The sequence below is a fragment of the Venturia canescens genome, chromosome 7, assembly GCF_019457755.1.
Source record: "Venturia canescens isolate UGA chromosome 7, ASM1945775v1, whole genome shotgun sequence".
NCBI lineage: Eukaryota > Metazoa > Arthropoda > Insecta > Hymenoptera > Ichneumonidae > Venturia > Venturia canescens.
In genome coordinates this window covers 1,004,826-1,020,374 of record NC_057427.1, presented here as the reverse complement: position 1 = coordinate 1,020,374, position 15,549 = coordinate 1,004,826, and the positions used below count along the sequence as shown (strand labels likewise).

Sequence of the window (15,549 nt, the reverse complement as noted above, 5' to 3'; positions counted from 1 at the left end):
ATCGTGCCAAGAAATTGCCAACAACGTGTGTACTCGACATCCATCGAGCCGTGTGTCTCATTCTCTTCTAATCTCCGATCGAAATGATCGATTTTATTATTTATCAGCTACGATCACCCGCGATTCATTTATATCGATAGTTTCTCTTTGCCAAAAGATCGAATTTTATTTTGTCAAAAAATATTAGTTTACATTGTCAATCGTATCGCGCGCATCGCGTCCTAAGCTGAGGTGTCGAAATGACGGTTCAAAAATGATCGATAGAAAAAGGATTTTCAATTTTTTGTTGCGATTCAAAGTGGTACTCGATTCTCTTCATTATCAATCTTCACGCTTTGGGCTTTTTATCGACCAATTTACCCGGAGTTTTCTTCTGGTGCGAGAGCAGGTCCGCGAAGCTGCCGCCGCAGGCGTTCGTCGATTAAGTAGGAAGCGTTTTTACAGAACGTCGACAAGCGGAATATCTTCGTAAAAAACTCGTCGGTAACTCAAGCTTCTCATCCGATCCAATCCGATCGATAAGAATTTCTTTAAAAACGAAATATTTTTCATCTTTTTCGCTACCCTTTTTTTATCGCCTTTATTTCAAATGTTACAATCATATTCTGTTGCCTCTTGCGTCTCTGTAAAGGTCGTCATTCACCCCGTATAGTCTCGGCGAGTCCGCACAGTCGACCTGTCAAAAGGAAGAAAAGAGAAAATCAGTAGAAAACATCAAAAGTTTAAAAAATCTGTTGAAACTAAGAGAAACCCGATTTTTTTGAATTCCAATGTAAAATTACAAGTACCTTGAACCACCAATCGCAGACCCTCACAGTTTGACTGAAAACCGTGCCATTCGGACAGAGAAAACTAAACATTCTACCGTTGGGCAAACACCAATGCCAGGCTTGACATCGAGTCTCCGGATCGGCGTAGTAACCGGGCAATTTACCTTGGCACGTAAAAGCAAGACCTAAGGGCACAGTGTTGTAAATCGGATAGTCGATTCCGGGTCGATAACCATCAACTTGCTGAAACATATTGAAAAAACGAAACAAATATCAAAATATCCAATTTTTCGAAAGTATAAATATTTCGTTAATTGTTGGGGTGAATAAATTACCGTGGGGTTTATTGTTCCCTTGTAAATTTCAGTTAGAAAGTTTGCTAATTGATTTACATCACTTTTGAGAGCATCAATTGCTGCTATAAATTCGTTTGTATTTTCGTCTATTATTTGCTTCTTAGTAATTTTTAAAAATTGACCTTCTACTGTATTTTGGATTCTTTCTATCGCAGATTTTTCATATTTTTTTCCAAGATTTAACGAAGATCCCAATATTCGTACATTTTTCCTTTTAGCATATCTTCATCGGTTTTTTGTCCAGTTATTATATCGTCAATATTTTGATAAATTTTTACTGTTCCTAAACCGTTAATTAATCCTCTTTTATTTTTGTTTTTCCCTGTACCCGCGAAATCGTATATCGCTATTATCGACGAGCTGACTTTGCCTAATAATGGTTTTAGTGATAAATCAGAGTCGGAAAAATTCGATTCGTCGATAATTTTTTTGGGTAATTAGCATTTTAAGAGTACGCATCAGTCGACTAACCCCACTTGGAATTTTCGAAATGGAAATTCTTTGGCACAGTTTAACCGATCATAAAAAGGATCCGTCAGCCTACGCAGGCGATGGCAAAAATGGCCTGACACAGGCTTTTTTTAATCGCTCAAACTCTGTCAAAGAATTTCAATTTCAAAATTTGCAGCTATCTCTCTCGCACTCACAGTTGCGACATACCGATCCATGCTCTTAATCGACACGAACGATGGACGATGGTATAAAAACATAAATTTTTCTGCGCGTCATTATGAAAATTCATGGGTTTGTTTTACGTAATTAGTGAAGAGGCTCTGTACAGAGAATGAGGTTTTTTTTTTGAACGGACGCTAGCGTGGGTCATACAATATTGCACCATAGAGACGATATCGCGAGTTAACCATCCAGCGAGTCCTGGACAATGTCCAGACCGCGTATGGCCGTGTCGATGACTGACCGGAAGTCGAGGTACATTGTTTTGCCGACGAAGCGGATGCGCATCTCCGTACGGACTCTTTGTGGCAGATATCTTTCACCTTTATGTTTTTCCCCCTTTTTTTTCATACCGATCTTCGACTCTCCCTGCCCCACATCCGCACATATATTTTTTTTTTTTTATCATCCTCGAACGATCGTGAATAACCGACAAATCTTACGAGCCCCCCCATAAAAACTCGGCGCGTGCGTTGCGCAATCGATCCCGCGCGTCAAAAAGACGGTTAAACGAGATCGATTTCGAAGCTTTTGAAAATCCGTGATTTCACGAGTTTCGAAATGAAATTTTTTGTCAACTATTGGTGCGCAATTTCTTTTTGCCAATCTCTGCTCGTTCAGTTCTAGACTTTTCGCAATAAAGCGAGCAGGAAAAGATCCGAGGGTTTCACCGAAAAGTAACGAGTAAAATGTGAAATTTTGGATTTCTACAACTGATGAACATAATGAAAGGATGAAATGGCTCGATGTTACCTCACCGTTTGATCATAATTAATGAATCAACGCTCCGGGCTCACGCGAGGAAAGATGCCAGATACGTTTCGCTCAGCTGTCATTGTTGCGCGATAAACCGTGAGAAACTCGTCCGCGAGTTCGCGCATAAATATACATGCATAATATGAAATTTGGAAAAACATCAGCTACAATACGAATGAAATGTTCGAAAAGAAAAAAAAAACAATGGCATAACATAACACAATTATCACGTTTGCTTACGATGAATTAACACACGCACATGAACGCGCGGATTCATTCGAGGATGGTATGCACCGGTGGCCCCGCGATACACGCCTTTCAGCTGCTTTCTTCTCAATCCGTGTCACGAAAATTCTCGTCGTTTCGCAATTTTTTCACTCGTTACATCGTCATCATTATCATGTGTGAATTCACGCAATCCACGCACCCCCGAACGTCTCGCAATACCGATCGGAGAAACGAGATTAATTTTCACTCACCGCCATTGTCTGGTAGAGCAACGCCAAACCGACGAGCACAGCTCCGCAGACCAATTGATACCTTGAAATCATCTGTGAACAAAATTCAACGATTTTCGGCAAACTTTCACTGCGGATTAAATATGCGGATGAATCAGGTCGATCGACATGGAAAAAAGAAAAAATTTGATGGGTTCCCGAAGAGTCAATGTACGTGAGATAATCAGCGTAGCGAATTTTCATCGGGATGAAATAACGATTGGAGAAATTGAAATTTTTCTAGCCATACGATATGGAACAATATGATTATCGAGAAATGCTTTTGACCCACCTTGAGGATCAATGTAATCCGCAAATTCCTTCACTAATGAAGTATCCCGTTCATCGATCCAATTGGGAAGTTTCGATCGAGCGAAAAGCGGAGTTTTCTTCGTCGTTTTTGGGATATGCAGCGTCGATTTTAATGAGGGATTAGGAGTAAACGCGACGAGGCTTCTCGTAGGAGTAATCTTTGCAAGATGTTTGCCAAAGTGTTGTGTTGTTTGGTATATATAGATGAGGTAAGCCTGAGATGCTCCGGGGAGAAGAGCTGAGAGAACCTCGGTCTTGGGGCTCCCACAGCAGAGATGCAACACCCCACCAAATTCACGCCCCCACATCTCACTCCTCTCTCGTGTTACAGCTGCGAAGAAAAAAAGGCTAAGAAGAAGAAAAAAAATAAGAAAAACGTATCACGAAACAATCCGGCGTGAGTTAACACACGAACGTGCTCCCCACTATTTTTCATTGTTGCGGAAAGTGGGAGTCGGGGGATCTTCATGCTAGTTACCAATTGCGCAATCCTCGGTGCTCTTACAGCCGTGAAAATACACTTGGTCGTAATAGTTCCCCGGTGCCTGGGCACACCGAGCTCATTAGAGGGTGAACGCATCTTCGTTACACTCGGTCAATTCCACTGTGCCAATATATGTTAATCACCACCGTACCGATCTTTTCTTTCATCTAAATAAACAAAAAGTAACAATTCGTTTATCGTTACTTTTTTCTTCCAAGACTTTTGCCCATGCCATTGAAAAATTCCAATGCGGCTATGTTCGATCGATTCTCCGGAGCATCGTTCGCTGATGAAATCATCTTCTTATTTTTATATTTTCTAATTTGAAAATATTCGTTGTTCAAATAATCGTTCGATCAATTTTCGAAACATTATATTATTCGCTAATGAGTTTCATCCCAATCTCATTAATCCATCTGCCATCGAGGAATTTTTTTGTCATTTCTTCTCATATTCAGCGCGTATAATTGAATCTTCCTGCGTAACAAAATTTCTCTTTTTAATTATATTTGTTGAATTTCGTTACAACTGATACGAGAATAAACGAGCAAATGGATGAATCAACTGCTTCGGTATAGATGAAGAAAATGATTAATTAGCTTCTAACCAAATTAACGTCAAATAGAATACTTCGTTATTGTTGGTGCGGATAATGAATTAATTTCTTTCGTCTCGAGCAATAGTATCAACCAGGACCGTGTAAGATTCTCACAAAAAAATGACACAACATATTGCTTGGAAAAGGAACGACTCGCAGGATTCCAAAAATGTGATGTTAATTTATTCTCATTTACTCTACGCAGTCTTTGGTAATTCCCAAAAAAATTTCGAAAATATGCTCCGTCGCCTTGTTAAAGCAGAAGAGAATTGATGCGATAAGAAGAAGAGCAGAGTTAAGTGCCACGTGCATGAATTTCAACGCGATCTTTCCGGAGATTTTGTTTTATCATCGAAATGAGATCTCGAGGAGAAAAAATTAAAGATTCGTCCATCATCCTCGGCGATCGTCCGATATCGTGGAAAAGATTTTGTTCTTTTTTCGCCCGTTTTCTTGTTTCGAAAAACGAGCGCAGGATGGAATAAAAAGATAACGGGTTTGCGACGAAGAAGAATCCGAATTTCTATTTTTCTCGAGCTGATTGATTCACCATAAATATTTTCACTGACCATTGTATTACGAGGGAGAAAAAAAAATGGGAGAATTCCGTAACGAAAGAATAAAATAGTAGTCAGAAATAAATTCAGCGTGGCTGCAACAATCTCGCGGTGGGAAATTAAATGAATTCCGTAGCCCCGACTCGTTAATTAAATATCGAGGCACACGAAACTCGACGTAAATTCACAATTCCACTTCGTGATTTTATTGTTGATGTTAAAAGTATGACGAGACGGGATGAGATCGTCCAAGTTGCGCGATCCCGTGAGACGTTTGTCGTATTGTTACACTGTTACATTTCTTTCCTTTCTATAAAAATTATAAATATAATAATAACGGTTGATAAATAAATGAATATTGAGACAGTTTGCGATAAGAATCGCAGTGATTGTAAAAACGACGATTATGGGAATGAATATTGTGTCAAAGCGGTTCAAAAAATGTTTTTTATTCGTTTATTTTTTATCATTTTTTCAACAAATTCGATGACGAATAAGTGGAGATTCCGAAATGCCGATTCGTGTGTGATCTTTGCCTGCATCCGCGAGTTCCTAAAGGAATTGGAGCAGAAGAATTTTCTTAATTTGTTAAGAATGACCGTAATTATAATTTCGGTTGAAACGAAAAGGAGCGATAATCGCGCGAGTATCTTTCGCGCGTGGGAATTGTGCTTGGCGATTCGAGCCCAGGGTGTCGGTTACTTTCGTAAGATCGTTCTTCCCAGTAATTATATCATGCCGTTCGACGCTTTTACAAAATCTCAATTCTTTCCGGCGAATCGTAAAACTTGTCTAATTTTTATTATACCGTTAAGAAACCATTGATACAATTTTGATGAATGATAAAAATCCTTAAATGCGCGAGCGACCAGCAATTATAGGTGCTCACGTAATTTAATTGCTTCCAAGAGCAGTTGGGGAAACACAAAAATATCCATTCAAATATCATCTTCTTTGCAAAAAGGCACTCATTGAATCGCAGTAAATTTCATTTATCGTTTCAAATTTCGTTGCCATTGCGTAAGCGATACTTCGCCGACGTTTTTTTTCCTCATTTTTCTTCTTCGCTCTATTTTATTACCAGCAACGATATTCTCATGAATAAACTCATCATCTTTTATTGTCGATCCAAATACGATCGCACGAAATTCATCGAATCCGTGGCTCTATATCAGTAGCGAGAAGCCCCCGGCCCCGCCGGGATCTGAGCACTGATAGAACGCCAACTTTTTGTTCCTCTCGTTTCTCGCTCCTCTCGTCGTAGTGTCGCGTTTACTAGCGTAGTCGGTGTGCCACATTCAGCCAACGCAGTTACCGGCACGCAGCACCGCGAGACGCATCACGCAAGCCGGTCGGCCGATAAACACCAGCGAGAATAAGGAAACTCGGGATACGTGCAGGGATTATAAATAATTCATAATTTCTATGGATATGGCAAGGCCCGAAATGAGGAGCGATAACAAAGAAAAGAAAGTGCGTAACGCGACGAACAATACTCTGTTTAAGAGATAAACCTAGACGATCGGACCTGATACGTCGACGAGGCTCAGGGAATGTGGTGAGAAGATCCGAAAGGTGACGGGGCCTCGGAAGCACAGCTTTTCGAATAGGTGGCCTCGGTGAGCCCTTCGATGCGGGCCCAAAAAACTATTTCTGGGCCTCAGCGTACCGAGAAAGTTGCTCGCTCGTATTTTCGATTGCAGCGCCAGCACGCACGCAATATCCGAGTTGATCTTATTCCGCGGGGCCCACAAGGCCCCCTCGTCGGGCCGAATTGTCGTTGATGAGAAGAAGGGGCACGGACCTCGTCCAAATAAGTGTTATGTGGCCGCGACGCAAGAGGAGCACGAAGATCCGTCGCTCGCGCGACTCATGCCCGCAGGTACGAAGTTCCCTTTCCCCGGGACCAATCGCGCGCGAGGCCCGTCAGACCCACTCTCATCTTAACCCGCGCTATATTGTTTATGGAAAGCGCTCTGTCGAGCGTGGAGGGGAGCAGGCCGGGCGAGGAATTTCTTAGCGGTATCACGGCCGTGGACACCGACACGAGATTCTAGGCAAGAGTTTACACTTGGCTATTGATCGCTCGGGAGGCCCTGAACTCGGTGATTCTTTATCGACGCTGCTACCTTTCGAGTACAAGTATTTCCGGATAATTGGGGCCTCGAGGCCCTCGAGTCGACGCGGGCCAGGCTTTCCTTTCATATTTCCATATCCGCGGTCCCCGCCGCTGCGCCAATGCGCGTTTCCGACGATCGCCGCATTCGCATTCTGTTCGCACCTTATTTCCGCACCGACTCATTACTCAGGCTTTTAGAAGCAATCTCATAAAAATATCCTTCTTCTCAAATTTACGGGATAATAAAGATAAAAAAAGAGATCAACCGCCGCGTCGATCGATCTACGCTCGCCCCCGTTGCCGGTAAAAGGGCACGCATCGGTGCCGATACAAAGAGACGAGTGGGACGCCAGTGCGAGGAACTTCCGGTCGGTCGTTTCGCGTCCCTCCCAACACCGCCAGAGTTTACTCTTCTTCTCCGTCACTTCCTGCATCCTCGGTAATTGTTACATTTTGTGGCACGCCTATATATGAAACACAGACACGAAGACTCGAGATGAAAATAAAACGAAGGAATTTCAACGTAGCCGATGTACGGACATGTGTGTCGTTCCTTTCGCGGATGTGGTGTACGCTCAACGAGTTATAAATTAAACAAACGACGTCACACGCTAGTCGCTCATAACAAATAAATAGATTGTATACTGGACATAAAAATATGGAATACAATGCGTTCCATCGTGCGTGACAGAGTCATCTCGTACGGTTCGTTGCACTTTTATTTTCAGTGTCGAAATGCCCCTTTTTGTTTGTTTCTCCGCACGATTATTATTATTTCGCGTTATTTTTCACTGGGACCAACGAGAGATTTATGGCGCGATGCAAATACTTCCGGGACAGGGTTTCAACGCGTCAGGAAATTACCGTTTTTCGTATTTTCAAACAAACAAATTCATATGTTGTTTTGATTCCATCGATGACTTCTCATCGTTTGGACAATTGTATCATTAACGATGCAAAAACATATGCACCGCCGGAAATCTCATAATTTCGAAGCGTTTTTATAAGATCGCGAGCGTTCGAATTTCGTGGGAGTCGACGAGCGACAGGTGTATACGCGAGCACTTTACGCGGCCTGAGTAAAAGAAAATCGTTGTTTTTTTTTTTTTTTTTTTTTTTTTTCAATACGATTGTTGAAGTAATCTCGAGCCAAAAAAATCGGAATGAATAATTTGATTTTGGTTGATACTCAGTTTCGAATAGTTCGTTTTGAAATAGCTCACTCGGCTTGGGAATTCATTTAAAATACACTCACCTCTTACTTCCTTACACCTGTAACGGACAGTGCATAATAATGAGAAACACGTTTTGTATAATCGTCGGTTCAGCACCTGACTCATTTCCTGACCCGGTGCGCGGATTATATTTTTACATCAACTCTACTTCCCTGTGAACAATCATGCTTGTACCCTGCTCATATAGCTCGTGATAAATCCTTCCAATTAACATTATGTAACGATAGAAACCAATTGATCAGAAATATTATCAATCGCGTTGCGAACGTCGAAGATTTTTGTTTAATGCGCGAAAAAAACGATCGATCGCGCTCGCCATTTGAACAGCGGTGAGTAAAAAAAGCAACGAGAATAGGTTTTTTCTTGTTCTTGCATAATTGAGCGTTTTGTCATTTTTGTTGATTTTTTATTTTTTGACAAGTAAAGTGTGATACGATCTCTCGAATCAACCGGCGAGTTGCGCTGCTTAATTAACCCGGAATTCGCCTTTTTTTCACGACGACCAATCGCCCGACGGACCACATGTGCTTGAATAACGGTTACGAAGGGCAAGACTAAAGGTTTAACGTTCGTACAGGGCCGAGGAAAAAGAGAGGTAGAAAGGAGGCAAAAAAGCGAGAAGAAGGAGCTTGGAAGGCACATAAAAGTGGTCAGGTGCAAGGTGCAGCACGTGCTCGACGCCCGACAGCTGGTTTCCGGTTCTTTCCCCCGCCCCCCCCGTCTCATCCTATCCCCACTTCGACTGCTGTTATTATTATCTTCCCTTCCTCTTAATTTAACGCCACGATGCACTTTAACGTCACTGAATGTGAGCAATTTCTCATTTTTTTTTTTTTAAACGAAAACTCGATTCAAATTTAAACGAAAGATTTTTGATTATTTTATTGCAATAATTCCTTCTTTTGAATCCATTATTCGTGGCAATCGAGTCTCGTTCCTGCACGATATTATGACTTTTTTTCTCTCGAAAATTGATCGAACGGTCGATTACTAAATCGATCCAAAGTTCAATCGAACGGTTCGCTGAATTTTTCACTCGCGTTCGAACATTCCGTTCACAGGTGAATGCATAATAAACCGGTGATCCCACAGCTTGTTTTTATAATTAAAGGAACGATAAAAATGCAGGATTTTCAGTGAACGGGACGGAACGGGCCGGAGGGCCGCGGAGGGGGGGGGGGGGGGGAATCTACCGAGCATGACGAACATAATCGTGTTTCAAAGAGTGCGAGGTTGTATTTCATTCCACCTGCCCTGTAATTCTTTGTCGAAAATGTCCGTTTTTTTTTCCCCGACTCCAGAAAATTCTTTTCAACACCTTGAGCGATTAAAACTATTTCGAATGTGTATTTTTCCTTACGTGTAATTTGTACGAGGCTGCATCCGTGAAATTCAACGATCAACGAATATTTGTTGCTCGAAAGAAATAATGCAAATGATGAAAATACGGTTTTATCGTATCTCCTGAATTCAGCTTAAGTCGCAAATCAAAATTGTGACGTAGAAGAATAAGAGAGATAAGAACGAAAGCGATTATTTCGAGTGAGACGGTATCAGGTAGCTCTCGTGTTATCGGTGAGCGACGCGCGAGACGAGATGGATTTAGTCTTTGCGGATCTCTCGCTCAACGAGGATGATTATTTCAATAATTTAATGAAACGTAACTCATTTTTTATTAATCAATCTAACAAATGGATAATAATAATTACAATAAGTTTCTTGTTTTTTTTTCGAACGACGCAAAGGTCACGAAATCACTGGTTAAAAAGCGTTAAATTTCGATTTCCACTAAATTGGAGCATGAGTTGTTGTTGAAAAAAAAAAAAAAAAAAAAAAAAACGTTACTATTTCAGTTGGAAAAGATGGAAGACGAGGATTTCGGGTTTACGAAAAGAGAGGAGAGCGTTTTGCGAAAAGTGCTGAAAGACTGTGAAGCCAAAGAGGAAATTGGATTACTGGCCGATGAGAATGGCAAAAAACTGGGGGATGAAAATAAGCGTTCGGCAGGTGCTGAGGGCACGGGCCGCAAAAAGAACGTTGATGACGGTGGGTCAGTTATACCGGACGAGTCCGAGGGCGTGTCCAGTCACGAGGTAGATGGGAGAAACAACAGCAGCGCCGACGACGAGAAGCGCACACCGGAAACCGGAACCGAGGAGGCCAACAAACGATCGTCGTGCCAAACCGAGACCTCAGTCAATCGTCAAACCCCGAACATACCGAACGTCGTCGAATATCATCTCAAAGTTCAAACTCAATCATCGGAACCACGCGAGGACAAGAGTCTAGATAAACAAGCCGAAAATAACGAGACCGTAAGTTTTTCTTTTCTTTTTAACGAGCTTCAACATATTTTTTTTTCATTCTTTCGAAAACTTTTAAGAAATTTTTCAAATAGAACAAAAAATCGCGATAATATCCAGTGACGTGAAAAAACACATAATTTTTCAATGAATATCGTACTATTCGAATGCAGACGCAGCAGCGATGCTGGGAGTAGAGAATAAAATGGAATTTCTTTGGGTGTGAAAAATCCGAGAATATATAGTGACAGGTGAGAATTGCATTCCTCCGCTCGTGCGTTAACGGTGTTATTCGATGAGACTCGCGACATTGTCTTTCTTCAATTACTCAAATTGCGTAACTTGTTTTCCTTTCGAATACATCCGAGCCGAAGCGAGCATGTGTGTATACAGAGAGACCGTCGCGAGTGAAGCTAAAAATAAAAATCGAACGTTTCGTTCATTCAGATGTTTAGTTTAAACAAAATATTTCGTCGCCAGCGTTTTTTTTTGCTGGCTCCAAATGCTGCTGCGTCTGTTCCAAATTTTGCACTCTAACGGACAAATCGAGTGAATCTTAAGGAGGGTGGCTAGGGACGATACAATGTTGCCATGCTAAACCATGTAAAATACATTAAAAATTTCAAAATGATAAGAATTTAATAAAATTTGGTGAACATATTCTTTAGAGTTAAATTTGACAATACAAATTTTTTAAGATTTTTCTTCTGTACAGTTATCGAGTAATTGATCACTAAAGTTCATGTGTATAAGCATAGCATTTCCATATATATAGGTATACATTCCGGGCATAAGAAATCTGCTTTAATGCGTAATTACTCGATAACTAAGCAGAAGAAAATTTAAAAAAAAATTGTGTCTTCGCACTTGATGTTGAAGAACACTATCGCCAAATTTGATCAATTTCTTATCAATTTGACGAACGTAGCCACCCTCCTTAAGGCGCCTCAGCGTCAATACACGATGCAGTATATATTTCGTCAATTTCGTTCCCATTCAATAAATAATCCATAGGAATAACGTGAAAAATAATAAAAATGAACAATTTATTAATCATAGAAGATTTGTTGATTATAAATTCAGCAGACTCAGTCAAAGGTTTTCTATTGACAGGAAAAGCAGTCGGAGAATAAAATGAGGACCGAGACGAGAACGCCGCTGTCATCGAGAAGCGAGAAGAAAACGCTGTCCAGCAAATTGTCAAAGCTATCGATCGACAACAACGTATTCGAGGGTTCAACCGAATTGCCCCAGGTCTTCCAAGTCAAGTATTTGGGATCGCACGACGCGCGTGGTCTCTGGGGAATAAAGCACACGCGTAAGCCGGTCGACAACATGGTAGCATCAGCGAAATCGTTGCCTCCGGACACGATATTGCCGCTGGTGAAGCTGGTAGTTTCGGAGGACGGAGTGTCGCTTCTTCCGCTCGGAAAGCGCAAGTTCGAGGCCGGAATATCGAAGACTTATCCGATCGAGTCGATCTCCTACGGAGTCCAAGATCTCGTATACACCCGCGTTTTTTCGATGATAGTTGTGCGCGACAATGGCAACTTTCGTCGCGTTTCGCCCTTCGAGTGCCACGCTTTTGTCTGCGAGTCGAAGCACCACGCGAGACAATTGACTTACGGGCTCGCGGCTGCCTTTCAAATTTATTCGCAGAGCGTCAAAACTATGGGGAAAGCTAATAATGAGACGAACGAAATAGTGAAAAAAAGATTCGCCATCGATCTCCGTAGCCCCGAAGAGATAGAAACGGATCTAAACCTCGATTCGGAGGCTTAAGCACCGCGAAAGAAAATCTATCCGTCGTTTTATCGCTTCTAAATATTGTCTATTATTCGTTAAATTTTATCACTGTTTTATGCCCACATGTTTAATACGCTTTCGTGCAGTATTAGAATTTTATTAGCGCACAAATGCGGCGTTGCGATCGTGAGAAAACCATCGCGGAAGATTCCTCTGTACATATATCGTCGTTTTATAAACTTATTTACGAGCGTGAGTGTGAGTGCGACCGAGTCTGTAAATAGGAGAGGCCAGTTAAAGAAATGTACATTTATAGATATATCGAGAATGGTTATCACGCGGTGAAACGCCTTGTTTTCGAAAATTCTATTTTTTTTCGAACACAAATGTTTATTTCACCGCTACCAAGATGGCTAGTTATCCAAAGATACCGAATAGAGTGTGTCGAAGAAATACGTCGGCGGTAACTGCCGGACGCTTTTACTTCTGAGATTGGGGCGCGAATCGAAACGGGTTTTGGATATTGCACCGCGATTCGTCCACTTTTCAAATCGCTTTTTTTTCGTTTTCCGTGTGTATCTGCGTGTGTTTCACTTGTGCGTGTGTGCGCGCACGCGTTTTTCTTTTCGTAGGCTAATCAAGGTGTTTCGACGAACCAATATATCGACACATATCAATCGATTGTACAGCTCAAAACCGATCAGTTGTGAAAATTTTTCATCAAAGGCTTTAATTTTATTATATTTACAATAATTTAGTCGTTTGTATATTGAACGTGCTTCGTGGCACGAATGACGAGCACGAATTTCTCGAATATTCGATCCGAGGCTTGGGACATTTGTGTTTAATATCGCTTGCGTGCGCGTGCTCTGCTAAAACTCCTTCATCGTATTTCGTTTTAATCTGCCCAATTTTTTTTTCTTTGTATATCGTTATATTATTAATTATTATCGTACCATGTGTTTAAATCATATTCGCTCGACGTTTATCTCTCCTCGATACTCGCTGATGTTATACTTATTGCTCGTTGGAGCAATTTCAATAATGAATAATCCGTCTTGCGTCACTTTACTCCTGTCTGGATTTTTCTCTTGATAAAATCCTCGCGTTCCTCGTCGTCGCCACCGTCGACGACGCCACCTCCGGAGTACTGCTCTCCGTCGAATCGTTTACTCTGCGACTTTTACCCCGACGAAAAACTCGCGTGAACGGCGTCGGTGGGGCTTGCCCCAAGTCACCGATATCCGTCTCCTCTCCCTCCTCTTCCACTTTACCGATGTCCTCGTTCAACACGTAGTACTGATCCGATTCTTCGCAGGGAATTGAATTCTCGGTTCGGGTGCAAACGAAAGTTTCCTTTGAAATATCATACTCGATTAATCAACCGATATCGGCCTCAGGGTGATTGACGAGAAAGCAAAAATTCATTTCTCGGATTAATAAGATTTTGAGCGGATATGTAAAAAAAAAAAAAGAAAAAAAAATATGAAAAAGTCTTTGAATTCGTTTTGTCTCTCGAAAAATGTACTATTTGTGCAATTGAGCAATACTTTACTTGATTGAAAACTGTTTCAGCAGGACAAATGAAACTCCATCTGGAGGATCCTCGTGCCTGTGGCATACAAACGTGGAAGATTTGACACTCGTTCTCGATGTCAGCATAATAACCATAAATTCTGCCCTCGCAGGAGAACGTGTCGACTATATTTTCCCTTATGGAGGTTGCGTTGTTCGGCAACTCGAGTCCGAGCGTTTGCTTAGCGGAAAAACGTTAGATTTTGAGGAACACGATTCGAGATTTTTCGCTCAAGATGTTTTTTATTCTCTTGGGTTATTAACTTACTTTGAATACCGGTGTTGGTCGCTTGTTTTTTGGCTGTTGAGGCAGAGCCAAGCCCACGACGAACACCGCGATGAACAGAAACGTCAAAACTTGAAGACGAAACATTTTTCCTCTACTTTTCTCTTATCAACGAATCAACGATCGAGTCTATTTATTTTTTTGTCGTAAAATCTATTGAATCGGTTCGGTTTGTCACTCTTTTCTCTTAATCTCGCAACGAAGATTCAGCGAGAACTGATGCTTCGATATTTCGTGGGGTGTTTTATAGCAAACTCTCGAACAAACGATCTTGAATTTCGTATGAATGACGATTTCGCCCGTTCGCCACGATCGGTAATTCAATCACGTTTTCGTCTTGCCAATGACCATCCCAGACGTAAGTCTCCAGGCGCATCTGTGCAACGTCATTCCGCCCCGGGACTCTTGAAGGCCCGATGCAAATTCATCGCCCCCACTCGCTCCCAAAGTTCGTGCCTCTCTGCTGATTTTTATCGCGATCCATGGAAAAAGAATGAAAATTCAAACGATTTGGAAAAAATTGAAGGCAATCGGGTGAAAGTACGAGGATCAAGAGCGGAGATTCTTATGAACCATTTTTCCCTACGACAAAATTTGAACGCTGAAATTTGACCTCTGAAGTTTGCCGATAGATCAATCTTTCGTTTTTAATAGCCTTGAAAAATTTGATCGAAACGAGAACATCTCCGATGCTCTGGTACTCGTCGTCCTTCGAGGTGAAACGAAATTTTCTTTATTTCGAGTCGAAGCGAGACTGGTGCTGAATGTTTCTGCGTCGTCTCGATCGACACGACGAAGGCCGGATGCAAATAAAGGGATTTTAATTTCGTATAGTTTCGTCGTTTAATCGCAAAATATTTTTGCAACGATCGGCACGCGAACAGAATCGTTGAGGAGGACGCCGATCGAACCGATATATTCGTTGAGCTCACGGGACGACACGTTTTCAAAGGTGTCCGACGAGTGCTCGGAGAAAGACGCTTCTCTAAATAACGATGGAAAAAAGTCATTTTTCTTTGAAAAAAACATGAATATAATTGCCATTTTTTCATCCATTCAACCTTCAATGACGAATGAAAATATCTGAGGACCTGTTAAACATTCAAAACGTATTTCCACGTGGATGTCGAAGAATACGAAAGATCGTTTGGGAGTTTGGCTATGCCCCCGAAGTCACAAGGACGAGTCATGACAAGGCAAACCGAATTCAAGACACGGAGAGATTTTTTACCACTTCCAGATGCATCGTTGTTCTCCGCGCGTCGCTCCTATTAATTCTTAAA

The 15,549-nt window shown here is 41.6% G+C and overlaps 3 protein-coding genes across 6 annotated transcripts; 1 reads left to right on the top strand and 2 right to left on the bottom strand.

Moving 5' to 3' along the window:
- Positions 1 to 140: 140 nt before the first annotated feature.
- LOC122413460 (U-scoloptoxin(01)-Cw1a-like) lies at positions 141 to 3,613 on the bottom strand. Its single transcript, XM_043423817.1, has 4 exons — positions 3,344 to 3,613; positions 3,034 to 3,105; positions 789 to 1,013; positions 141 to 676 (listed from the first exon to the last, which is right to left on the bottom strand). The coding sequence occupies exons 2-4, from the start codon at positions 3,103 to 3,105 to the stop codon at positions 599 to 601; spliced, it is 375 nt and encodes a 124-aa protein (XP_043279752.1). The 5' UTR covers positions 3,344 to 3,613; the 3' UTR covers positions 141 to 598.
- Positions 3,614 to 6,343: 2,730 nt separating this feature from the next.
- Positions 6,344 to 13,476, top strand: LOC122413458 (uncharacterized). Of its 4 annotated transcripts, none has more exons than XM_043423811.1 (3): positions 6,344 to 6,884; positions 10,210 to 10,671; positions 11,773 to 13,476. In XM_043423811.1, exons 1-3 carry the CDS (start codon positions 6,786 to 6,788, stop codon positions 12,439 to 12,441), a joined length of 1,230 nt encoding a protein of 409 aa, XP_043279746.1. In that variant the 5' UTR covers positions 6,344 to 6,785; the 3' UTR covers positions 12,442 to 13,476. The 4 variants fall into 4 exon arrangements, with proteins under 4 accessions (XP_043279746.1, XP_043279750.1, XP_043279748.1 ...); XM_043423815.1 differs by lacking the exon at positions 6,344 to 6,884 and adding an exon at positions 7,552 to 7,560; XM_043423813.1 differs by lacking the exon at positions 6,344 to 6,884 and adding an exon at positions 8,238 to 8,685.
- LOC122413146 (uncharacterized) lies at positions 13,474 to 14,390 on the bottom strand. Its single transcript, XM_043423312.1, has 3 exons — positions 14,249 to 14,390; positions 13,961 to 14,161; positions 13,474 to 13,761 (listed from the first exon to the last, which is right to left on the bottom strand). The coding sequence occupies exons 1-3, from the start codon at positions 14,351 to 14,353 to the stop codon at positions 13,474 to 13,476; spliced, it is 594 nt and encodes a 197-aa protein (XP_043279247.1). The 5' UTR covers positions 14,354 to 14,390.
- Positions 14,391 to 15,549: the final 1,159 nt, after the last annotated feature.

Excerpts from the sequence above, each read along its gene's own strand:
- LOC122413460 (XM_043423817.1), bottom strand. The coding sequence starts at position 3,105 with ATGATTTCAAGGTATCAATTGGTCTGCGGAGCTGTGCTCGTCGGTTTG. Across the intron at positions 1,014-3,033 it reads TGCTCTACCAGACAATGGCG|CAAGTTGATGGTTATCGACC; the intron begins GTGAGTGAAAAT and ends AATATGTTTCAG. Across the intron at positions 677-788 it reads TCTGCGATTGGTGGTTCAAG|GTCGACTGTGCGGACTCGCC; the intron begins GTACTTGTAATT and ends TCCTTTTGACAG.
- LOC122413458 (XM_043423811.1), top strand. The coding sequence starts at position 6,786 with ATGAGAAGAAGGGGCACGGACCTCGTCCAAATAAGTGTTATGTGGCCG. Across the intron at positions 6,885-10,209 it reads CGCGCGACTCATGCCCGCAG|TTGGAAAAGATGGAAGACGA; the intron begins GTACGAAGTTCC and ends TTACTATTTCAG. Across the intron at positions 10,672-11,772 it reads AAGCCGAAAATAACGAGACC|GAAAAGCAGTCGGAGAATAA; the intron begins GTAAGTTTTTCT and ends TTCTATTGACAG.
- LOC122413146 (XM_043423312.1), bottom strand. The coding sequence starts at position 14,353 with ATGTTTCGTCTTCAAGTTTTGACGTTTCTGTTCATCGCGGTGTTCGTC. Across the intron at positions 14,162-14,248 it reads GACCAACACCGGTATTCAAA|CAAACGCTCGGACTCGAGTT; the intron begins GTAAGTTAATAA and ends TTTTCCGCTAAG. Across the intron at positions 13,762-13,960 it reads CTGAAACAGTTTTCAATCAA|GAAACTTTCGTTTGCACCCG; the intron begins GTAAAGTATTGC and ends GATATTTCAAAG.